This window comes from Euprymna scolopes, chromosome 18 (assembly GCF_053919585.1).
Source record: "Euprymna scolopes isolate OS-2025 chromosome 18, ASM5391958v1, whole genome shotgun sequence".
Classification (NCBI taxonomy): Eukaryota; Metazoa; Mollusca; class Cephalopoda; order Sepiida; family Sepiolidae; genus Euprymna; species Euprymna scolopes.
This window is the reverse complement of record NC_136499.1, coordinates 116,729,626-116,753,625: the sequence shown is the minus strand read 5'-3', so window position 1 is coordinate 116,753,625 and position 24,000 is coordinate 116,729,626. Positions and strand designations below refer to the sequence as shown.

Here is a 24,000-nt window from a genome sequence, read left to right as displayed (position 1 = left end):
GTGCACCATTACTAATATTAAAACTGTCATTCTGAAACCAAAAAGGTTGATTTTTAATAAACAAAATATTTCACAACCAGCTATGTGTTTTTATTTTGCTGTCAAGTGTATATATCGAGGCAATGACAAAAGTTGATTTTTTAGAAATTATATAGATCAGTTTATACTCTCATTGGGAATCATCATGATACAACACGATACTACAGACTGACTAATTTTACTGTCAGAAAATACAGACAAGTTTTATTTGTATTCACTTTTTTGTACAGTATATTCTTTTTACCTAAACCTGTTCAAATTGATGACCTTTATTGCCCAGACAATACTGATAAAAGTTTAAGTGTGAATACGCTTTTAAGACACCCTCTGTCTGTGTGTGTGATATATATATATGTATATATATATATATGTCTCGGAAGTAGAATGAAAAGCACATCTTATTTTTCTTTTATTAATATTATTTTTTTCCTTGTACACATTTTTGTGAATTATTCCATGGATTTCTGCTTTTGGATTATTATGGACCATCTTCTTCCATTTACGGGGTTTCCTTGAATTTTACTTGTACAAATGGAAATTCTTTTAACTTTCTTGAAGTTTTACATTTCGATTTTGCATTCGCTGGATTTTTTATCTTCCACCAGACTATCCATTCATGTGTAATCACCTTTTTCTTCACCATATTCCCTATGCTTAACTTATTTTGTTTTCAAGTAAGATCTTTGACTTACTTGTTGTTTCATCAAATACTTTTGCATGCAAAATCCGATCCCACATTTTGCTAATTCCTACCCTCTAATGAGAAGGAGAGTATTTCTTCGAAACTCCGCGGATTAAGGACTATCCATTTATCTAGTGTTTCCTTTTCAGATTAAATATGTTTTTAACTCATTTCAAAGTGTTTTTTAACATATTTTATTAATTGTTCTGAGCCAGGTTTATAGCTGACTTCTGTGATATTTTTATTTTTTTTTTTCCAACCCTGAATTCATCTGGAAGATGACCAAGAGGGTTATAGTCAGCTAACGTACTTCCTAACTTCTGGTATGGCTGCTACCAGAAGTGGTGACAAGGCAAATCAGTTCCTTTGCTTTTTTTCTCTCACACCTATATCACTCCTTTTTTAGTATGTTTTTCCGATCATTCTTTCTTTTTTTTTTTATTTAATAATCATTGAATAGTTTTTCAGTTTTATTTTAATTAAGAGTTATTCAAATTAGTTTTTGTTTCTTTAAATTATTGAAAACACTTTTTAAAATCTGTTTTTTGAATTATTGAAAACATTTTTGAAAACTTTTTTTATAAAATTATTGAAAACACTTTAAAATCTGATTTTTTAATAATTGAAAACACTTTTTAATATTTTTTTTTTAATTGAAAACACTTTTTAATATCTTTTTTTTAAATTATTGAAAACACTTTTTAATATCTTTTTTTTTAATTGAAAACACTTTTTAATATCTTTTGGAAAGAATTATTGAAAACACTTTTTAATATCTTTTTTTTAAATTATTGAAAACACTTTTTAATATCTTTTTTTTTTAATTGAAAACACTTTTTAATATCTTTTGGAAAGAATTATTGAAAACACTTTTTAATATCTTTTTTTTTAAATTATTGAAAACACTTTAAAATCTTTAAAGACTTATTGCAATACATTATGATGTCATAATAGACTCACTCTCTTTTCATTTCTATCGAAATTGTTTAAATCTATTCCTCTCACCACTTTTCTTGTTTTAATCAGATTGATAATGCTCTAGGGTTTCATTTCTTAACGTACCTCAAATTTTCCATTTGACTGATTTCAAGTCCATCATTCCCATCCTCGTGCCGCAAAGAAGTCTATAAAAAAAATAATAAAAAATATATCAGTTATGTTTGTTCAACGTATCTCACAATATGGAGCTCAATACTGAAAATATTAAGAATCAAAAAAAGAAAATTAAAAAAAAAAAAAGAAAATTAAAAAAAAAAAAGAAAATTAAAAAAAAAAAAAATTAAAAAAAAAAAAGAAAATTAAAAAATAAAAAGAAAATTAAAAAATAAAAAGAAAATTAAAAAATAAAAATAAAATTAAAAAATAAAAAGAAAATTAAAAAAAAAAGAAAATTAAAAAAAAAAGAAAATTAAAAAAAAAAGAAAATTAAAAAAAAAAGAAAATTAAAAAAAAAAAGAAAATTTAAAAAAAAAAATAAAATTAAAAAAAATAAAATAAAAAATAAAAAAATCGATAATATTCTGCTTGTTCTTTTTTAAGTTATTCCAAAAAAAAAAAAAAAGTCAAAATTTCTGGATGCAAAACTTCTTTTTAAAAAAGGTCAATCCAGCAACTCCGGACAAGAATAGGAGAGTGACCTCCCTTTGATGTAGCCTTGTTTTAGAATATCATTGGAATAATGTATAAGCATTGTTGCAATGATGCGAGAAAAGAACTAATAGTAATTTCGATTTGCAGCGGTTCTCCACCAAAGAAAGAAATCAGTGAAACTGCAAAAAAATAGAAAAAATAATAGAGGGGGAAGGCGGATAATGACAATATTTCAGTTTTTAAGTTTAAAGTATATTAGGTTGTATTGTGTGTGGGGGTAGCAGATATATATATATATATATATATATATATACACACATGTTTTTTTTAAATCAATTTTCACCCCAAACAAGGCACTATCGGGGACATAAGTTGCAGGGGCTTTATGAAGGGAGATGAGTAGCAAGTTGTTTGTTCACATTACACTTGAACTTCTGCATATCAGTACAGTTGAGAAAGCAGAATCCCGGAAGGGAGTTCCAAAGTCTTGCAGTTCTGGGGAAGAAACTATTGGAGGAGAAGGCTTTCTTACACCTAGGGATATATAATGTAAAGGGGTGGGATTTAGCTGCTTGTCGGGTTTGTCGGGGGTAGTCACGTCGAGTAGGTACAAGTGCTTGTAGTTCATCAGGGCATTCACTATTAAAGTACTTGCAGAACAGGCAGAGGGATGCAACATTTCATCGATGAGACAGAGGCTGAAACCTAGATGACAGTTCAGGACCTATTTAGAGACTAGAAAAATATTTCTCATTATCTGGAATTTCCACGGGTCCTGCAAGTTTGTATCAATCTAAGTACCATTAATCTCAACGTTTTTTCCATACTTCAAACGATTCATGGGTTAGGAGTGGTAAAAGATTTTTGTTTCATCAATAAATATCATCCTGTCTCGTTTAAAACATACGAGTTGTCTTCAATAAGTTTCCAGACGTTTTTTTAACAGGGATTCAAAATTGTCAAAGACTTGAAAATTCAGCATGTTATTGCTATACATCTTATGAGATGACTGACCAATTTTTATGATTTTAGATTGAAATGAACAGCTACAGAAGGAATTGTAATACACCGTACTAAAGCCCAATTGTCACAGTTGAATGCAATCTGGGCGTGATGACACTTTAGGAGAACAATATGTAATAAAATTCTGTTTTAAACTTGGAAAAAATGCCACAGAAACATATGGAATGTTCCAGACTGTTTTTTTAACCATCTTGCATGAACAGAGCATCAGCTTTTGAGTGGTGTAAGAGATTCCAGGAGGGCAGGGAGTCTGTGAGGGGTGATAAGTACGGGAGGAGTAAGGAGGGCAGGGAGTCTGTGAGGTGTGATAAGTACGGGAGGAGTAAGGAGGGCAGGGAGTCTGTGAGGTGTGATAAGTACGGAAGGAGTAAGGAGGGCAGGGAGTCTGTGAGGTGTGATAAGTACGGGAGGAGTAAGGAGGGCAGGGAGTCTGTGAGGTGTGATAAGTACGGGAGGAATAAGGAAGTCAGAACACTACAGTTGACTGGCTAAATAAAAAAATTCATGGATAAGGATCATCATGTGTCTATAGCGATAAGTGCATAGTTTGAGGTCAGTGTGAGAACTGCACACAATTGCAAAAAACTGAAGATGCAAAGAATTCTGGAAACTTATTGAAGGCATCTTGTATCAGTTGATTCATTATTTTTATCCTCTCAGAAGTTATATTGTTCAACTGACAATCTATCTGAATTAGCTTTTATCTTCGAGTGGCTTTTAGCCACAATAAATTGTGATTTGTTAATAAAAACAAGTAAAAAAAAAAAAAAAAAAAAAAAAAACCCTACGTCATAAATCTGGAACTGCGTCATAAGATCCAGGTCTGTTCCTTTCTTCCTGATGTGTTTCTTGGTGATGCGTTCCATACCAAGCTCTTCCAGCACATCTGTGACGTCATAGAATGTATCTTGATCTGGGATTGCATACAGAACCTATTTATGGTAAAACAAAAAAAAAATTTGAAATTTCATGTAAAGTAGTGCGAAAACAAGAAGTCAACTCGAAAACAATTTAATTTATTGATTTAATTTTATTGCCATTAATTATGACAATGAAATTAAATTAGCAATGATTTGCTTATTGTAATAAAAATAAAGATAAAAAGAAAAAGAAAGACAAGAGTAAAAAGAGGAAAGAGTAAAAGGGACTAGAGAAAAAAAGGGACTAGAGAAAAAAAGGGACTAGGAAAAAAAGGGACTAGGAAAAAAAAGGGACTAGGAAAAAAAAGGGACTAGGAAAAAAAAGGGACTAGAAAAAAAAAGGGACTAGGAAAAAAAAGGGACTAGAGAAAAAAAGGGACTAGAGAAAAAAAGGGACTAGAGAAAAAAAGGGACTAGAGAAAAAAAGGGACTAGAAAAAAAAGAGACTAGAAAAAAAAAGAGACTAGAAAAAAAAAGAGACTAGAAAAAAAAAGAGACTAGAAAAAAAAGATTAAAAAATTAAAATCGAAAAAAAAACTTTAAAAAATAAAAGCCCAAAAACAAAAGAATAAAAAAAGTAAAAGTCAATATATTAATACAGAAATAAAAGATTTCCATAAAATCGTTACTTACTTTGTTGACCAAAGTCATGGCATAATTCAAAAGCTCTGAATCTGAGCCTCCCTTTTCATCAAGAATATTCATAATGTTTGTCCACGGTTTCGCTCCTGAAACGAACAACAGATCCGATTAGGTAAGTAAACAAGCAGTAAATATTTTGTTACAACGCTTCCATTAATTAATCTATAAGTGATTTTGTCTGTGTGTGTAAGAAACAGGCTCTACAAAACTCCTCTGTCAATTTTTGGTTTACAGACTTAAAACTTGATATATAGGGGATTTAGACCTGTGGAACGAATTCAAGGGTTAACATTTTAAAAAAGTTGGAACTTGGCATAAGTTGACTTCAAGTGCTTCTCTATACATGCACAAATATACATTTATACGTTAATGTTGGTTAATTTTTAGAGTTTTGATATCCATCTGTTGTTAACTCGGTAACAAAAAAGTCTGGAGCACTAAATATTTTGGTTTCGTTTCTAGCTGATGGCACTCAAGTCATTCTTTTTTAAACCTTTAAAATCACTATTTATATTATATGAGATAACTAATTACTTATTCTTGTACTGCATAGCTTAGAAATAAAAATAAAATGACCTCACAGTCAGACCATGATGCAGCCAATGCTCCAAGTGAAGTGATACCACAGAAGGAATGCCAAGCCCATCTTTAAGAAACCAGGTCGCTTCTTTTATCATTCATCCACCTTTGTCGGTCAGTTCAATATAGTAGCAGTTTTTTTTTTACCCTTAAAAGTGCGAATGAGGTAAGAATCCAAAACCTTTATATATATATTTTAGATATGTCACGATTTAAGCAAGGAGTAATGTATAGTTTTGTTTTTAGTAGGAATATATTCAATATTTCTTTATCTATAATATAAATCTCACCTGTCTGTTTAAATGTATGTATGTTTGTATGTCTTGCAAAAACTTTTGACAGAGGCGACGGATTTTCAAGAGATCTGTATTATTTTGAAGCTCGATCCTTCAAACAACAAATATACAAAAATTGGCTAAAAACATTAATTCCTTTACTATCAACTGGGCACTTTTCTAGGGAAGGGGTCACTTTTTTCACCAATATTTTCAAAAGTTATCCCCTCTTTTCGATTGTCCAGCCTTAATTTAAACCCATGTCACTTTTGGTTTGGTTGGCGATGGGCGCAGCAGCTAACGCATATTTTTTTTTTTTTTTTTTTTTTTTTACTTACTTTTCCTTCTTTGCAGTATGGGTTCATGCCTGCATGCCTCCTAACACTTTTTTTTTTTTGCACTCGCAATTTTCCCTTTTTTTTTTTTTTTTTGCTCAACAGACCTCCAAACCCCCAGGCAATGTCGGGCACCCAGGATAGTATAGATATAGAGGAATGTAAGAAGCCTACAGCAATGCAGGGAATCGGCTGTTGTATTAGTGTGACGTATCAACAAAAATGAACAAACAAAAAAATTGTGTTTGTCATTTTTTAACTTTATATATCATTTTTTAACTTTATATATCAATTTATTTTTCATTTTCGTTTGTTCAGTTTTATTCATACGTCACAACAATATAATAGCCAATTCCCTGCATTGCTACAGCCTTCTTATACTCCTCCACATATATTTACCAGCAATACTTGAAGTAAACTACCTTTCTCTATTATTTCTTTATATATTTTGGCAGTCACATTTACCCATTCCACTTAGGTTTTAAAGAAACCTTTCCTTTTTGTCTTGCACGTGTCTGTTGTCACTGTCATGCGATCTATCTGTGTTGTTTTATTTATTTGTATCTTAATATTGTGTCTTTATTGTGATGTACATTTTTGTCATAGATATGTCAATCTTTTTTTATTGCAGTTTTCACAGCTGCATATGTACACAAGAAAAATTATTCTAAGCGTATTTAAACTAAAGAAGGTCGACTGAAACGTTATGAAAATGACACTCAAGATGAGAGCAGTAGTCCGAAGAACCCAAAATGTCATTGATTCTCTCATGCATATTCGGAAGCAAAGGGAACCTGAGTTTGTTTCATATTTACAACAATTTTTTTAAAGTATTTTAAGAGAACTTTGAGCAAAGTATAATTATTTATTTTCACTAGCAATGGGTGCCCGGCGTTGCCGAGTGTTTTGAGGTGTATGCTGAGCAAAAAAAAAAAAAAAAAAGGTCAATGTTTTTAACTTTGACCCCTATTATGACCCCTTAAAATTCATTGTTTAGGGCTCAAATAAAGTTATTAAGTTAGATCCATGTCCAAGGAACCTATATCTAAAATTTCATGTGTTTAGACCCAAAATTGTAGGAGGAGTTTGGTAGAGTTCTCAAAGGTCAAATCGTTGAACTTTGACCCCTTAATCGCAAAATTTCTGTCCGAAAACCAATCACATCGATTTTCCCAAATCTCAGTACCCTGTATATCAAATTTAGAGTCTGTAGGCTTAAAATTGACAAAGTTATTGCGTAGGGAAATGTACACAGACACACACACGTTCACTTTTATATATATATAGATTTTATATTTAAATAAGTTTTTATATAAATATTAATCATTTATATAAAAAAAGATAAAAATAAATAATTATACTTTGCTCCAAGTTCTCTTACTTAAAACTACAATGTTCAGCCGGTTGTATATTTGACAAGGAAACTAAATTAAATTACAAACACATAGCAGATTATTTTGTTGTCTATGAAGACATACATGTATATATTAATCCAGGTAAAGTTTATTTCCACACGCTTGAAGTCTGCAAATGTGTAACCAAATTACCAGTATGTGTAATATATTGAACTATAAAAAAAAAAAAAAAATATTTTCTCAAAAATGCTCAATACATATATAGAGCTATTATAAGTGAAATAAAGACATTAGAAAAAAATCTAGGCAGATTAATCAACATTTTGATGAAGTTACTGCTCTCGTCGAAACATTGATTAATCTACCTAGGTTTTTTCTGATATATATATATATATATATATATATATATATATATATGTATGTATAATAAATATTTGTTTTGGTTTTAGCGATATGTTTTGAATGAATTCAATTATTTATGAAAGCGCATTTTTACCTAAATGCAAGCTGGGAATAATTTTCCCTTTTTAACCAATTTGGTACCCCCACATGGGGAGCGGTATATATTATTTTTAATATATATATATAAACAATAATTATTTTACCTACAGATACTAGTGTATCATGCTTATGCAATTATCAGTATAGAGGGTGACAATTCCTGCCATTCATGCGATTGAAACCCAACCACGAAACCACTTTTTGCTAGGCTATTTACCTCAAGACCAAACAATTGAAGGAAATTAAGAACATTAGACAATCTAGAGTGTTTGGACAAGTGGAAGTTGTGAACACACACACATTATATATATATATATATATATATATATATATTAGCTGTATTCAGCTGGCATTCTGACATTGCTAGGTAGTCTTATTTTAATTTTTTTTTTTTCATTTTTTTACCAAATTATTCCGTTTTTTGTTTTAAGTAGGATTTCGAAAATTTAATTAGATTATTATGGCAACATTTGCTCATTAAATCATTGAGCCAAACTATCACAAAACAATAACTGCTGCTTGTTAAGCTATAGTTGACAAATCGACTTTTTAAATATATCGTTTTCAGCAAAAAAACAATATCACATATTTAATTGTCATGTCGAAAATAGTAATGTATCTAAAAATGATGAAAATTCATTGAGTAAAGCAATTGTTATTTTGTTTTTAGTAAAAAAAAAAAGTCTATTGCTATAGACAAAGTTAGACACCAGGGTCGTTTTTTAACGTGGAGAAAAGGTACAAAAATAAAAATTGTCTCAGTCGTGAAGGATTTCTCCTCCACTTAAAAAACGAGAAATGGAAGTGCAGCATCTGAAGAAATTTTTGGAGTTATGTCCCCTGCGTGAAGACTTACTGTCTACACTTTCTAGCGTCTAAGAAAAATGCAATTTTCCGTAAAAATTACTTTTAACTATAAACAACTTTCTACTCAATGAATTTTCATAATTTTTGGATATATTACTATTTTCGACATGACAATTAAGTACGTAATATTGTGTTTGCTTAAGATGACAGATTTAAAAACTTGATCTGTCGACTGTATCTTAATAACTAAGCTTTGCTAAAGTAACGTTGTATAATCTCTATCAAATTATTGGTTGTAAATCGCTTCCAAAACTTTCGATCATGAGGATTTGCTAAGAATTTAAAAGCCAGGAACGAGTTTCTATTTGACTGCTTAAACGTCCCCAAGTTCCACATCAAATACTCATGGTCATATGGAATAAGCATGCCAGTTTCAGGATGTTGATGCCGAGCAGACAAAGACTAAAGTTTAAAACCAACTTTCAAAAAAAAAAAAAAAAAAAAAAAAAAAAAAAAAAGTGATATATTAACATATTAAAAAGTTAATGTGATAAATCGTGGAAAAAATAAAATAAAATACACATTTTTTAAAACTGTATTTGCTCAGATCAAAATCTAATATGTTTTTAGACAATGTTTATTTGTTTGCAATTCAAAATATTCGTTTGTGGGAAGCTGGGGCAGCTTTGTATTTGAGAGTTATTTCCCTTGTTTTTGATTTTTCTACTATGTTACATTCCGGAGCTTTTAATCAATTTTTTTTGCATAACAGAACTGCGAGCCATCATGTTTTTACTGCTATTGGAAAGACTACATGTTCTGGGTGTGATAGATAAGGCAATATTAGAAATGAACATAAAGCAGACAACTGCGTAAAAGAGTTTCGATGAAAAGTATTCAATCGAACATGACGACCTTCTATGATGTGCATTATCATTATTTTTATTTTTTATTTATTTATTTTTTTTTTTACACAGTGATCACCACTTATCAAGGCCCGGAAGCCACTCAGGGATAAGGGTTATTGCAAGTACATTACGTTAGTGAGGAGATTTTATGAAGTGTTTAATTAGGGGGGGCGGTTCATTAGGAATTTGTTAACATTAGACTTGAAGACATCCAAGTTGTAGTCCGGAGGGAAGCAGGCAGACAGAACAGAGTTCCACAGGCATGCAGTTCTAAGAAAGAAGCTTTGCTCATGAAATCCGCGTTTTGATTTAGGCACAGATATAGAGTGGGGAAAATATTCGGATTAACAATGATATTTCTAGTACATAAACTTGACGTGTTTCAAATGTTCATGTCATCCACAGAGTTTGACTTACAACTGAATTTCACCAAGTACTTAATCCACTATCCCATGGGTCCTTGCATCCTAATAATGAATTTTGGGAGCCTATTAGAATTATTAAGGAGCCACTAACGAGGTGCCCTGTGATTGGGTGAAAAAACAACCAATCACAGACCTCCCTTTTTAGATTCCTCCTAACCCCTCGAGAGCGGTTATTTCGAATTCTCTTCCTCTTTTGCTAGTTGAAGCCCTGGAGACAACACGTGTTTTTCAGTCTCCTCTGCCATTTGTACGGGACACGTGAGAGAACTTTCGACAGCAATTGCAGCACCAAAGAATTCAAGGCTTCCCCTTTTTTACCTCAAACCTGCCAAACTCCACAGGAAACAAACAACATTAAAACGACGATTCATAGATAAGTTCTGCAAAAGCGACTGTTTTTGCAAAGAAACATTCTTTCTCCCTTCTCTTTCCTATCAATACAAGTTTCTTTATAACAACTTCATTTGTGTTGTGTTCCTTTCTTGTTGTTGACGTCACATTATTTTTGTTACCGTCTATAGTTGGGAAAATCCCAATAATTCCAAACATCACGCAAATTGATCAAGTAGTTTTTTGCATTTTAACTAAGTAAATAAAATTTTATAAAGAAACAAATAAGGAACTGCCATGCTGTTTTAGAATTTCAGATATGACAATTCAATTCAACTACAGCGATTTTGTTTGTGTTCAAAATAATTACAAAATTATTAAGCGTTAAATATCGTAAATTTTGATTTTGTTTAAGTTAAAAAAAAATCTTTGATAAATTTACGTAACCTTTGGAATAAAACATCTTCGTTCCATGCAGGGTGCATGCATCATAAAGATTTTTCAGTATATTTTTTTTAACTAAGTGCAATTCTAAATTCTTTTCTATATCCCATTCCTTGACACAGACAGTAACACCCCCGACTCAACTCCCAGCTCGTCAGGACCAGCAAGCATCACTTCTGGATCTATTTCTGACAACAGTTCCTGAGAATTGTGCAACGAATACTTCAACCTTATTTCGTTTCTAAATGTACAATCTTCATACTTATCACTATACGTAACTATTATAGATTAACGCACACACACACACACATACATATTTCAAACAGATATTGTTAAATAGCACAGAGTATTTTTGCTTAATGATCTTTTTTTTTGTAATCTTTTTCATTTTTCGAATGGTCATGGTCGTGTCTCAGTCGAATTTGTGTAGAAAAGTTCCATAGTCGTTTTCGTCAATCTATTTTTTCTTTTCTGTAAGTACTTTCAACTGATTTTCTTCAGTCGCCTTCAGACAGTTTTTTTATTACCATTTCGTTTAAAATCTGGATGCTTTTATATACTTCAGTTCAAATTACATTTAAATTACTTGAAATTGTGAAGCGAGTATAAAAAGAAATTTGCCATAGTTGCAAACGTTTTCTACTTCCATGAGTCATCTCCATGAATCAGAAAATTGCGTTTAGTGAATTTATTGAGAAAGTTTGATTAAAATCATTTGAAAAAGCACTTAAGCATGCCCTCCCCTTCATATCGACTTTTTCAATAAATTCACTAAACACAATTTTTTTCATTCATCACACGCCTGAAACAACTTATGGAAGTAGAAAACGTTTGCAACCGTAGCAATTTTTTTTTTACACTTGAACAGAATGTTTGAACATTTGGCCCACCAAATGAGAAAAAAAAAAAAAAACGAATCGCAAAAATTATTTTATAGACATGTTAATTTTGATGTTTAAAACGATTTTGATTGGTTGATAATACTTCAAATTATTATAACAGGTTCCTGCGTAAACTTACTTGCTTGTTTGCTTGCTTTTCGGAGTGAAGAGGAAAGTGAATCCAAACCAGGTGAAGAAAAACAATTTAAAGCCATTTGTTTTTTTTAAATTTTCATTGGAATAATTTCACTAAACAGAAGATCACAAATAAAAACAAAAGAAAAAAAATCAATAACGGATCTGCTTACCTCTCCGTCTGTCAACATTGTTGATTGCTCGGAGCAAAAGTTGGGTGTTCGCCTCCGTGTACTCCACAAACACCAATAATAACTTGAGAGCGGTCTTCACAACCAGTCGGTGCTGTAAATAGACAAAGTAGACGGACATGATGAGAGCAAACATCGGTCGTGGAAAGAATAGTTCCATCTCAATTTCCAAATGCGTATACTCTCCGGACAAGATGAAGGAAAACTTCCCTTGTGACCTTTACCCTTGTTAAATCTGATATATATATCATGGTAAGGGAGAGGAAGAGAAGGGAAGGACGGAGAGATTGTGGTCAACTGAAGAATGTTTAGATTGTGAGTGGGAAGCTCAATGTAGGAAATCACTAGACAAACTGAACATCCTGTTGGGTTCCTTCTGATCATTCGACACCCCCCCCCCTGCCCCACCCACCTCCATCTCATCAGTGAAACCCAGAGAACATGAAAAAGGAATTTATTTTGATGAGAAAAAAAGTTTATGGGGGGAAACAAATACTTGGAAAAGCTTTTTAAAAAAGCGTGTGTGGGGGGGGATTTCTGGCCAAGGAACACTAACCACAAAGTCACAACCTGCTATCAGGAATACGTAGACAGCTGGATAGGGCCATAACATAGGTATTTACCTCCTTCCCACGGCGGGAAGATGTGACACAAGGGTGGGATTGTAGAGCCAGTGCTTCAGAAGAGCACTATGACCTGCAAAATATACCTGGGAAGTCCTGTCAACATTTTCTGATGGAGGTGGGGGGAATGTTCAAGCAATTAGCAATAAACTCTTTCTCAAAGAGAGAAGTGAAAGCCTGAGAATGTGGACCTCCTAGAACTGCACAGGACCAATAGCATAATACACCGACAGGGAAAATAACATTTCAAGAATGGCATAGACTCTGCCGATTTTGAGGCCGAGAGAAAACAATCCCTGGGTTGAACGTCCGCACCTTAAAATAACTATTATAATAATCTTAGTGGTACCCATATTTTGGCATTCTATATTAAAAAAAAAAAAAAAAAGATTGAAGAAATCTAGAATCGTAATCCCCAGAAGCAAATCCATATTATAGAACAAATCCGTAAATAGAACTGTATTATAAAGTCTTGGACACATTTTGACATTGAATATTTCAAGAACTATTAAGGATATAAAAACGCATCTGTTATAATCAGAAAACTTGTAATCTCAAATTTTTCATGAAATGTCCAAAGATGTTTAATGTGAGCACCTTTGGTCACACGGCACATATCAAGCCGATCGTTTAATTCTTGCCAAACGTGTCCCAGCATTGCATTGTCAATGGTTGTAACAACTATTTATTTTTTTTATTACTCTTTCACCCCAAACAAGGCACATTGCCACTTTGGTATAGGGGGCTACTATCAGGGGCAACAACTACTGGGGTACTATGTAGGGATTTCGGCAGCAAGATGTTGGTTCACGTTGCACTTGAACTTCTGCATGTCAGTACAGTTGGGGAAGCAGGGACCTGGAATGGAATTCCAAAGTCTAGCGGTTCTGGGGAAGAAACTACTGGAGTAGAAAGATCTTTTACATCTAGGGATCTCTACAGTGTGGGGGTGGGATTTTGCAGCCTGTCGGGTCTGTCGAGGGTGTTCACGTCATGGGGGCACAAGTGCTTGCAGTTCGTCAGAGCATTCACCATTAAAATACTTGTAGAACAGGCAGAGGGATGCAATGTTTCGTCGATGGGACAGAGGCTGAAGCTTAGATGCCAGTTCAGGGCCTATCAGATTGGCAACTCTCTTTTGAACCTTGTCAAGGAGCGAGAGACTAGTAGCCGATGCACCAGCCCTAATATGACAGCAATACTCCATACATGGCCTTCAGCTCATCCACGTCTCTTAGAACAGGAGGCACATAGACCAATCTTTTCATAAATACCCCCCACCCATCCAAAAAAAAAAAATCACAGGGTGTGAAATCTGGAGATCTGGGAAGCCATGGCATGAAACTGATCATCTTGCCCAGATTGCTCAATCCATCTGTTTGGCAGTGTTGTGTTCAGAAACTGTCTAACCCTGAGGCTCCAGTATGGTGGCACTCCATCCTGTTGGAAAATGAAGTCATCAGACTAACTCAAGCAGGTATGAGGACTTAAAATGTGCCCAAGACCTTTAGAACACCTTGTATTAAAATTAAAACAACTATCGAATAAGAAAATCTATAAAAACAAATAGTTAATTAATGAAATGTCCTTTTGCAAAACGATATAAAAATACATTAACCTTCCAGCATTGATTACAAACACATAATCAGTATGAATTAAAATGGAAATGTGGCGGACTTAAAACTTAACGTTTCACCCAGTTGTTGCATGGGCTTTATCAGAGAAAAAGCTGAAATGAAGTAGATACAAGGAGCGTTCCAAAAGTAATGGTTCCCATTTTTCTTTTATTCTGCATGAATGGATCAAAGAGAATTGTAAACTACATTGTTATAATGACTGAACTTCATCCATGCATCCATGACCTGAAAGTTTCTTCTCTGTCGCAGACATTGATGGTGTGAGACTCTAAGAAAGAAGCCCCTGTCATGGACACGAGTCAGAAGCAGAGGTGTGTTATTGAATTCCTTCATGCAGAAAAAATTGAATTGATCAACATTTAGTGACGCCTGTTATATGTTTACGAAGCCGATGCAGTTGATGTCAGCACAGTTAAGAGATGGGTTTGTCGATTTCAGAATGTCAACAGAAAGGTGAATGACAAAGGGCACAACCACGATCCTATCACTGGCAAAAGTGCATCAAGAAGAGTGGTGATTATGTAAAAAAAAAAAAAAAAAAAAAAAAATCATTTCTGGAGCATAAAAGGTTGCTCGTTTTAATGGTAACACTCCTGTCTTCACAGCTGTTCAACTTCATTTTTTTTTTTAGTTAAAAAAATAGAATACATTACTTTTGGAATGACCATTTTTAACTTTCACTTACTTGATAAAGTCCATATGACAGTTGGGTGAAACGTTGAATTTTAGGTTTTCACATTTCTGGTTTATTTTACCCTTTTATTATCAAGATTGTTATACTAGAAACCTGTGCTCTTATTGTGAATATGAATCTGGAGTTTTAATCTTACTCTCAGTGCAACAAATGGCCTAACTTAATAAATATATACAGACATCTTATGCACACACACATATATATATATATATATATATATATATATATATATACTAGCATGGGTGCCCAACGTGGCCTGGGTGTTTGGAGGTGTATGCTGAGCAAAAGCAAAAAAAACAAAAACAAAAACAAAAAACAAAAACAAAAAAACAAAAACAAAAAAAAAAACGGTCAATTTTTTTTTAAACTTTGACCCCTATTATGACCCCTTATTTGTTTTGGGCTCAAATCAAGTTATTAAGTTAGATCCATGCCAAAGGAACCTTTATCTAAGATTTCAAGTGTTTTGACCCAAAATTGTCGAAGGAGTTTGGTAGAGTTCTCAAAGGTCAAATCGTTGAACTTTGACCCCTTAACAGTCAAATTTCTGGACGAAAACTGATCACTCAGTACCCTGTATATCAAATTTCGAATCTGTAGACTAAAAATTGTGAGAGTTATTGCATAGGGAAATGTACAGACAGACAGACAGACACGTTCACTTTTATAGATAGATTAAACAAAAATATATACGCATACATAAATATATATGGAAATACTTTTGTGTTTCCTGTAAACATTTTACGCAAATATTATGCAAGTATAAATCATGTAGAATATCTGCATGAATATAATTACACATAATTGTTAACTAAAGATGATCATCCCATACGAAAACCGAAAAACTAATAGGGAATTAATTAAAATGAATGTTTAAAAGAATGTGAAAATTAGCTAGATCTTTTGCTAGTGAATGCAATTCCATGACCCATATATAAGAAAATTGTATTTTCTTTTTAAATAAATAGAAAAGAGGGTTTTTTAATATGAATATCGATACACACAAAAGAAAAACGAGTTTATAGGAGTATAGAAGATATATATATTTCTAAGACAGTGGATTACGTAGTTGTGGGTTCGAACCTTGCCAAAAACGTCTAGCCATGAAGCTGATGACGGCTGGTAACTAGAAACACGTATCCATGGATAACATATGCACATCAAAATATTTTTTAGAAATAAATAAAATACATCCTGTCACAAAAAAAAGCAAAAAAAAAAATACAAATAGCTGCATTTCTAAACTGCTAATAAAAAAAATAACAGATCTTATATGTATTTATGTTTTGTTTTACGGGATATCAACGCTTATTAGGTCATTTAATGCTACAGTGCAGAGAAACATGTCGGTGTCGGCCATATTAATCGCAACTTTATTTCTTTACAAGTATGACTTGTGCTTCCATGTTACCTGGGTAAATTGAAGACCCCAATAAACTTTAAAATGTAATAAATCGTTTGGTTGTTTTATTTTATGGCATATCAACCCTTTTAAGGTTATTTAATGTTGAATTTGGTAATTTTAGAAAAAGTTTTTGTGCTTCAAGTTCTTAATATATTTAAATATTTATCCATGGTGTTTGGTTTGGTTGTTTTGTAGAAAAAAAAAATTTTGCTTTTGACTTTGCAGAACATGATTGAAAAGGTAAACACAATAACATCAAAGTTTGATGCATTTTAGACTATGAAGCCAGTATCTTCAGACAGCCTAATCTGGTGGCACCAGAGGTCGGGATTATATAGGCCGAAATGTTATGAACAAGCAAGACAAGGATAGTAAAAATATTTACGTTAAAAAATAAAAATTACTCTTTTTATAGACCGCTGCTTAGGACTGAATGGGAAATGCTATATCCTTCCGCCATTAGACCAGAACAGGATATTAGCTTTTCAATTCTTTTTTTGGACACTATATAATGTTCCATTTTGTGGGATAGGTTCAATGGATGTGCACGTTATTGATTGCGTGGGAGTGGATGTAAGTGCAATGGCCATAATTGTAATACATTTTGGTAAATATTTAGTTGTCAACCACCTCAAGGCACACCTGGCATTTTCTAAGAATGAGGAAACATATGTATTCTTGCTCCAAGCCCTGAACCAAATATTACCATTTTTATTTTTAGTTCATAGAATAATTTTCAAGCTATAATTAACTAAAATATTTCAATTCTTATGGACATGAATGCAGATCCCACAATGATATTTTAACTCATTTGATCAAAATAAAATATATTAATCCAAGTACTTTTGATAACATAGTTTGAGAAATATATATATATATATATATATATATATAATTATTCAGGATTGATGTTTTTAAGGTGAATAAAATTAAAAACAATATATATTTTTTCTTTTAAATCTTAAAGTTTTGCAAATATATTTTTTTAAAAATCTTGCTAGCGAATATTCGACCATGTCTGCTATTTGACATATTTACAAACAACCAACGGCAATGTCAAGGTTGAACAACCGGTGTCACTTGAAATGTGTGCCAGTATTCGTCTTCTACTACAGGGTATCTAATCTTTACTTGATCCAAAATTCTTCAATATGTATACTAATATATGACTGTCTTATCTATAATGCTATACAGTGAAAGTCCCCATTCAGTCTCAAAAGACAATGGATACCCCCTGCAAAGGTAGCTGCACGTGAAATTCTAAGGCAACAGTTACACAATCCCAAACCACACCTCTCCTGAATCGGGACTGTTTGAGTCAAGTGGCAAGGAGAAGTCTAGGACGACTGGAAACAATGCCGAGATAAGCGGAGAGCACCTACAGCACCTGAAAGTCCCAAATGGTCACCCATTTAGTACCGACCGGGTCTGGTGTGTCAACGTGATTATGATTATATATATATATATATATGATGATCCCCACAATAATATCAAGACTAGTACAAATTCTGAACTGTTACGTCCAATTTATATCAACCAAAGTTGAATGAGTACAGGCAAAAAAGCATCTGAAGAAGGCCAGAGAGTGCATCAGCTGAAACATTAAAATAAACAGAAATTGTACTTACTTTTGATGACAACAGTGAATACAACCAGTGAATGGTTGAATTATGGCGGATCACACCATTCATACCATCCACGTACAACATGACGACACCAAGTGCTGAAAAGAAGAAAATAAAAAAAATTAGTCAAGTTTTTGAGAAAGGAAATAAAAGAGAACAGTGGTTGGATAATGGATGACTTTGCTTAACGGCATATCAACCCTATTTCATGCTAAATCTTTCATCTTTCTATAGAAAAGAGCAAAATGTGTGTGTATTTGTATGTCTCATCAAAGCTTTTCACACACGCGACGGATTCTGACCAGATCTGTATCATTTTGAAGATCAATGTCTTGGAAGACAAATATAAAAAAATTAGCCAAAAGCATTCATTCCTTCACCTTCAACTGAGCAGTTTTGTATTTTTTCGCTGACATTTTTGCAAAGACATCATATACTCTTGCAATGACTAGCCTTAATTTGAATGGCAGTGAAGTTGTATGGCTGCGGAGGTTAAGTGGTTTGCTTTTTTTTCACCTTTCCTCCTTCATGTTGCAAGTTTGAGCTTGCCTGCCCCCCCCTTTTTTTTTTTTTTTTACTTATTTTGATTTTTTCCTTTTTAAACTTTTTTTTTTGTGTTTTCATACCTCTCTCCACCCAGGCAGCATCTATTTTTTTCCTGATTGTATTGACACCTTACTACACCACCTCTCCACAACCAGGCAATCCCAGGTACCCCCACTAGTCTATATATATAAAATGCAAAATGTGTGTGTGTGTATGTGAGTGTGTTTATATGTATTGCAAAAACTTTTGACAGAGGCAACAGAACCTGACCAAACTGGTATCGTTTTAAACCTCGAACCTTCGGACGGCAAACATCGAAAAATTGGCCCAAAACATTAATTCCTTCATCTTAAACTACCACTATTTTTTTTTAACACCTCTACTTACTATTGTTTTGATTCCCCCTGCCCTGCTACTACCACTTTTTTTTACACTCCCCCCGGGGTTCCTTACTACACCACCTACCCAGGCACCCCTGTTATTTTTGTTTACCCTCCCCCCAGGCTCCTTACTTTACCACCTAAACATACTCGCAACGCCGGGCACTCCCACTAGTCTATATATATCAAGGGCAAAATATGTGTGTGTATGTTTGTATGTTTGCTAAAAACTTCCGACAGACACATTGGAACCTGACCAAACTGGTATCGTTTTCAACCTCGATCCTTCGAACGACAAATATTGAAAAATTGGCCCAAAACATTAATTCTTTCACCCTCAACTGGCCAGTATTATACAAGGAGGGGTTGGTTTTTGCATCACTATTTTTTTGCAAGTCATCTTTTCTTTTCGATTGACTTCGCTTAATTTCAACATTCTCAACTTCCGGTCAGGCTATGGATGCAACAGTAAAAACATCAGGTCTTTTTTTTTCTTCCCTCCTTCGTGTTATGGGTTGGAGCCTGCCTGCCTGCCTACCACCATTTTTTTTTTTTTTTTTTTTTTTTTTTTTTTTACTCGACACACCCAGGCAACGCTGGATTGGATTGTTTTTTTAATTTTCTTTATTATGTGATTTTTTTCATTTGCTTCTTCTTTCTCCCCCACTCCCCCAGCTTAATATCCTTACTTCACCACCTCTACAAATCCGGGTAACGCCACTAGTCTATAATCTAAACGGCAAACGCTTGTATGTATGTATGTCTGCTAAAATCTTTTTGCAGACATGTCGGAACATGACAAAACCAGTATCGTTATAAGCCTCAAACTTTCAGACCATAAATATCAAAAAAATTGGCCAAAAACATTAATTCCTTCACCCTCAACTGGGCAGTTTTCTACAAAGAGGGGCCGCTTTTTTTGCGATATTTTTGCAAGTTATCCCCCGTCTTTTCGATTAACTAGCCTTAATTTTGACGTTTGCCCCTTCTGGTTTTGTGATGAATGCAACGGCAAAGACGTCACTTTTTTTTCACATCTTTTTCCTCCTTCGTGGTACGGGTTCGAACCTCTCTACCTACTACCACTTTTTTTTTTGTTCAACCGCACCTCCAAACACCCGGACAATGCCGGGTACTCAGGCTAGTATATATATATATAAAAAAAATCAGCAGGATTCTCTCAGTGTTGCTTGTATGAAGATATATTGCTTATTGCAATGTTTTTTAAAAGTTTTTAAAAAAAAGTCATATTTTCACAGCATTTCCCTCATGAAACAGACGTTCTTAGTGTTCATCGACCAGATTTCACACATAACTGACAGACCCTTTTCTCAGTTGACAGTCAGGATTCTCTGCTGGTCAGTAATGTTGTTATGGTGTGTGTGTATATAAATATGTTCCATTACGACGTACATGTTGAATAGTGGAGTTTATATTTTATCTGTGTATTCATATATGTGTAAATGCGTGTATGCATATACGTTGTATTATTTAGTTGATTGTCTAGTGTGTATATTTTAACATTCATGCAACAGTTCTAACAGGAAACGATTGACGTGGACATATTGAAACAGTTGTAGACAAACAGTTCTTTTTTAACAGATGTAAATAACACAACACATACCTGGATTATTTACGAACATTTATTTTCATGAATTTGGCCAACATCTTCAAATATTATAACATCTTTACATCTTGGCTGCTTGAGGAAATGCAGCGACCCGTGTCATGCAGAAGCCAACTCTTTGAGTAATCTATTCTCTCTGATGTCTAGCCAATGACTGACTAGAATCTCCCCAAATCTACATCTCATTACGTGTCTCAGACCAACAGCTAATGTAATCTCAATCTAGTTATTTGTTTATGCAAACCAAAAATCATGTTTACATCTATTTTCTATTTTCACATTTTGTAGCGATATTATAATTTCCTGTCAATTATTTTTTCCCAATTTAATTGTTTATTTTTCTAATCATAATAATTGATCCAGCGATATGCTGTCGCTTGAATCAATAATAATGTTTTGACCCTTGGCTTTACTTGCCACAGTTAACACAGATACTACGCTATGATCACAGCCAAAGAGTCACAACATTACAATATCAAAAGCTGAGAAAAATCCTTGATCATGTTTTCAATAATTAAAAACATGATATTTACACCAATAAAGAAAGCTGTATTTATCTCATCTGCAGACTGTTAAACAAAATGTAACAGTGTGGACACACATATGCAAATGTCCATAAAATGACATCATTGGTAGGGAAAAATAAAGACTTTATAAAGGAGATCACATTAGAGATGGGGATAACGTTTGTGATCATGTGCAAGGTGCGAATTATGCTAGAGAAGACAATCGTGTGGGACATCACAGCGGTAATGAGACAATGAGGAAATAAATGTTGATGTACAAAACAAATAGCGAGTTAAAGTTCTTTCCTATTCTTCATCTCCTTTGCGATGGAATATACAACGTGTTGGGTCCCGAACAATGTTACAAAACGGTCAGTTCAGATTTTCAACAATAAGTACACCAGACCTACAATAAATACCTGAGCAGCATTCACCTTGAATGGAGATATATTGCTTATTGGAATGTTATTTTAAGAAAAACATGAATTTCAAGAATAGTCAGGTTTACAATTTTTGCTTTGAAAGAAAAATTAAGCTGAGCATGTAGGTCCCCCCTCCACGAGTGAAAAATTTACTTTCACCATGACTAATCTTTGTGCAAAATTTTAAAAAATTCAAGGCATGGTTATTGAGAGAATTGCGAACGGATGAACGATTTCGGAACAATTCTACCCTATAATGTCCGCTAGGGTGGCAACCAGAATTATCTGGGAAAATATGTTCTGGCAAAAATTTATTTTCACCATGACTAATGTCTGTGCAAAAATTTTTTAAAATCCAAGGCGTGATTATTGAGAAAGTGCGAACAAAGGAACAGACGAATGGGAGTGAACTACTAGGTCCAATCCCTTTTTTGTTGGGGGGGGGGGGGGGAGGAGGGGAATAACATTTAAAAGATGAGGTTAAATATGAAAAGGCAGAAAAACAAATTAAATTTCTGATAACTCATCCAGGGGGGTTTTGCCCTCAACACCAAAGTCAACAGAGCTTTTTCTCTGTTGACTGTGGTATGCTGCTGATCTAGTGCAGTTCTAGGAGGTCCATGCTCCCAAACTTTATTTTCTCCCTTTGAGAAGGAGTTAGCTTATTGCTAATCACCTGAAACGCCCCTACCATGGACTACTGACAGAACTGCTCAAGCATTTTTTGCAAGGCAGAATGCTTTTTTTCTCTGGCACTGGCTTTTCAAATCACACTTTACAATCCTTGTGTTACATCATCTCGCAGTAGGAGAGATAAAAACAGGCACTGAGAAACAATCATTAGGTACAAACAGTTGTAAAGAGGCAATCTAAACAAATTCAAATTATTTAAATCTGACATGGAACAAGAAAGAGAAAGAAGCAACCTTAGTGAAAGTTAGTGTCCCGAACGATGCTGGGTCACACAGAGCTAAGAGAGAAAAAGATAACAAAATACCAAGGTCTTATGTATGACATGAAAAGAAATTGGAATCTTAGGAAGATCTCCATCATTGCAGAAATTATAGGAGCAATCAGATTCATGAAAAAGAATTTCAAAATCTACCTGTAAAATATACCCAGTGAACGAAGCTCAACAAAGATACAAAAATTTGCTCTTAAAGGGATAGTTAGAATCTTAAAAAGGTCTCTCGGTTGGAACGTACGAGATAGCAAGTGAATGTTTGATATCTAGTAGAATGCTTTATCCCCGGTTTAAACAAAAAAAAAGAAAAAAATCAAATTATTCTTCATCAAGAGGATCATAGCCTTTCAATGTTTTGCGACCATAACACCACAATTATACTAAAAATACTGCAACAGTCTTTTTTTTTTTATTGCATTTTCACCCCAAACAAGGCACAGTGCCACTTTGATGTAGTATCTGGGACGTAAGTTGCCGGGATATTATATGGGGAGTTGAGCAGCAAGATGTCTGTTTATATCACACATGAACTTCTGCATGTCAGTACAGTCGGGGAAGCAGAAACCTGGAAAGGGAATTCCAAAGTCTAGAAGTCTTGGGGAAGAAACTATTAGGGTAGAAGACTTTTGAGGATCTGGGGGATCTTTGTTGGGGTGAGATTTTGCTGCTTGCCGATGAGGGGTATTTACATACAGGAGGTACAAGGGCTTGTAGTTTGTCGGAGCATCTACCATTAAGATACTTGTAAAACAGGCAGAGGGATGCAACATTTCGTCGATGGGAGAGAGGTTTCATACCTGACAAAGACACAGTGCATTTCCTTTACGATTCAGGAAAAAGTCTTTTCAGCCTGTGTTTGCTCTGCCTTATTGCATGCTAAAAAAGATATGGACACCAAACATTTCAGATCTGCAACGGCTTTGGTGCAATGATCGTGCAATAATCAGGTGAATGTGCAGCTGCAAACTGAAGGAAAAGATCATGCTTCATCAAAGAGTTGGATGATGCTTAACGCAATCAGTGGCTCAGGTGGTGTGGCCATTTAAAATATGCAACCACTAGCATCAACTCCATAATACACTTGGATATCGTAGGGAGTACAATAGAGTGAGGAAAACTTTGTTTGACTTTCTAAGAAATTATAAGACTGTATTCAAACTGATCTCAATACTTTGGATCGGACCACATAGAGAGCAGGCATGAGTCAATGACTGGTATTGTCCATCTCAGATTAAAGGACACTCGCAGCTCCCTAAATATCAAAACATGATAATGGTGGGCAGTTTTGAAAAAAAAAAATCAAAAGCCAATTACTATAAATTAAATTAAATTTTCAATTTTCTAAATTTTAGCCAAAGAGTATTAGTGCAAAATATTTTTTAAGGTATTGTATACAAAAAATAAAAAAATAAAAAAACTGACCTCTGAGAATGAAATTCTGATAATTCTGGTCGGATTCTGCTCCCACTTTAATAAGACAATCCAGGCCCTCATTTTCAACAAATTCAT

At 33.8% G+C, this 24,000-nt stretch overlaps 1 protein-coding gene across 26 annotated transcripts in view; it reads right to left on the bottom strand.

Moving 5' to 3' along the window:
* The window catches only part of LOC145297783 (FH1/FH2 domain-containing protein 3-like), a 760,653-nt gene that overhangs the window by 105,317 nt on the left and 631,336 nt on the right, over window positions 1-24,000 (bottom strand). For all 26 annotated transcript variants that reach the window (XM_080144059.1, XM_080144067.1, XM_080144064.1 and 23 more), the window contains 6 exons: window positions 23,914-24,000; window positions 18,050-18,144; window positions 12,045-12,156; window positions 4,888-4,982; window positions 4,123-4,266; window positions 1,784-1,845 (listed from right to left, as the gene is read on the bottom strand). The exon at window positions 23,914-24,000 is cut by the window's right edge and continues 19 nt beyond it. In XM_080144059.1, the coding sequence (XP_080000185.1) occupies window positions 1,784-1,845; window positions 4,123-4,266; window positions 4,888-4,982; window positions 12,045-12,156; window positions 18,050-18,144; window positions 23,914-24,000 (595 nt within the window). The remainder of the gene's footprint in view (window positions 1-1,783; window positions 1,846-4,122; window positions 4,267-4,887; window positions 4,983-12,044; window positions 12,157-18,049; window positions 18,145-23,913) is intronic.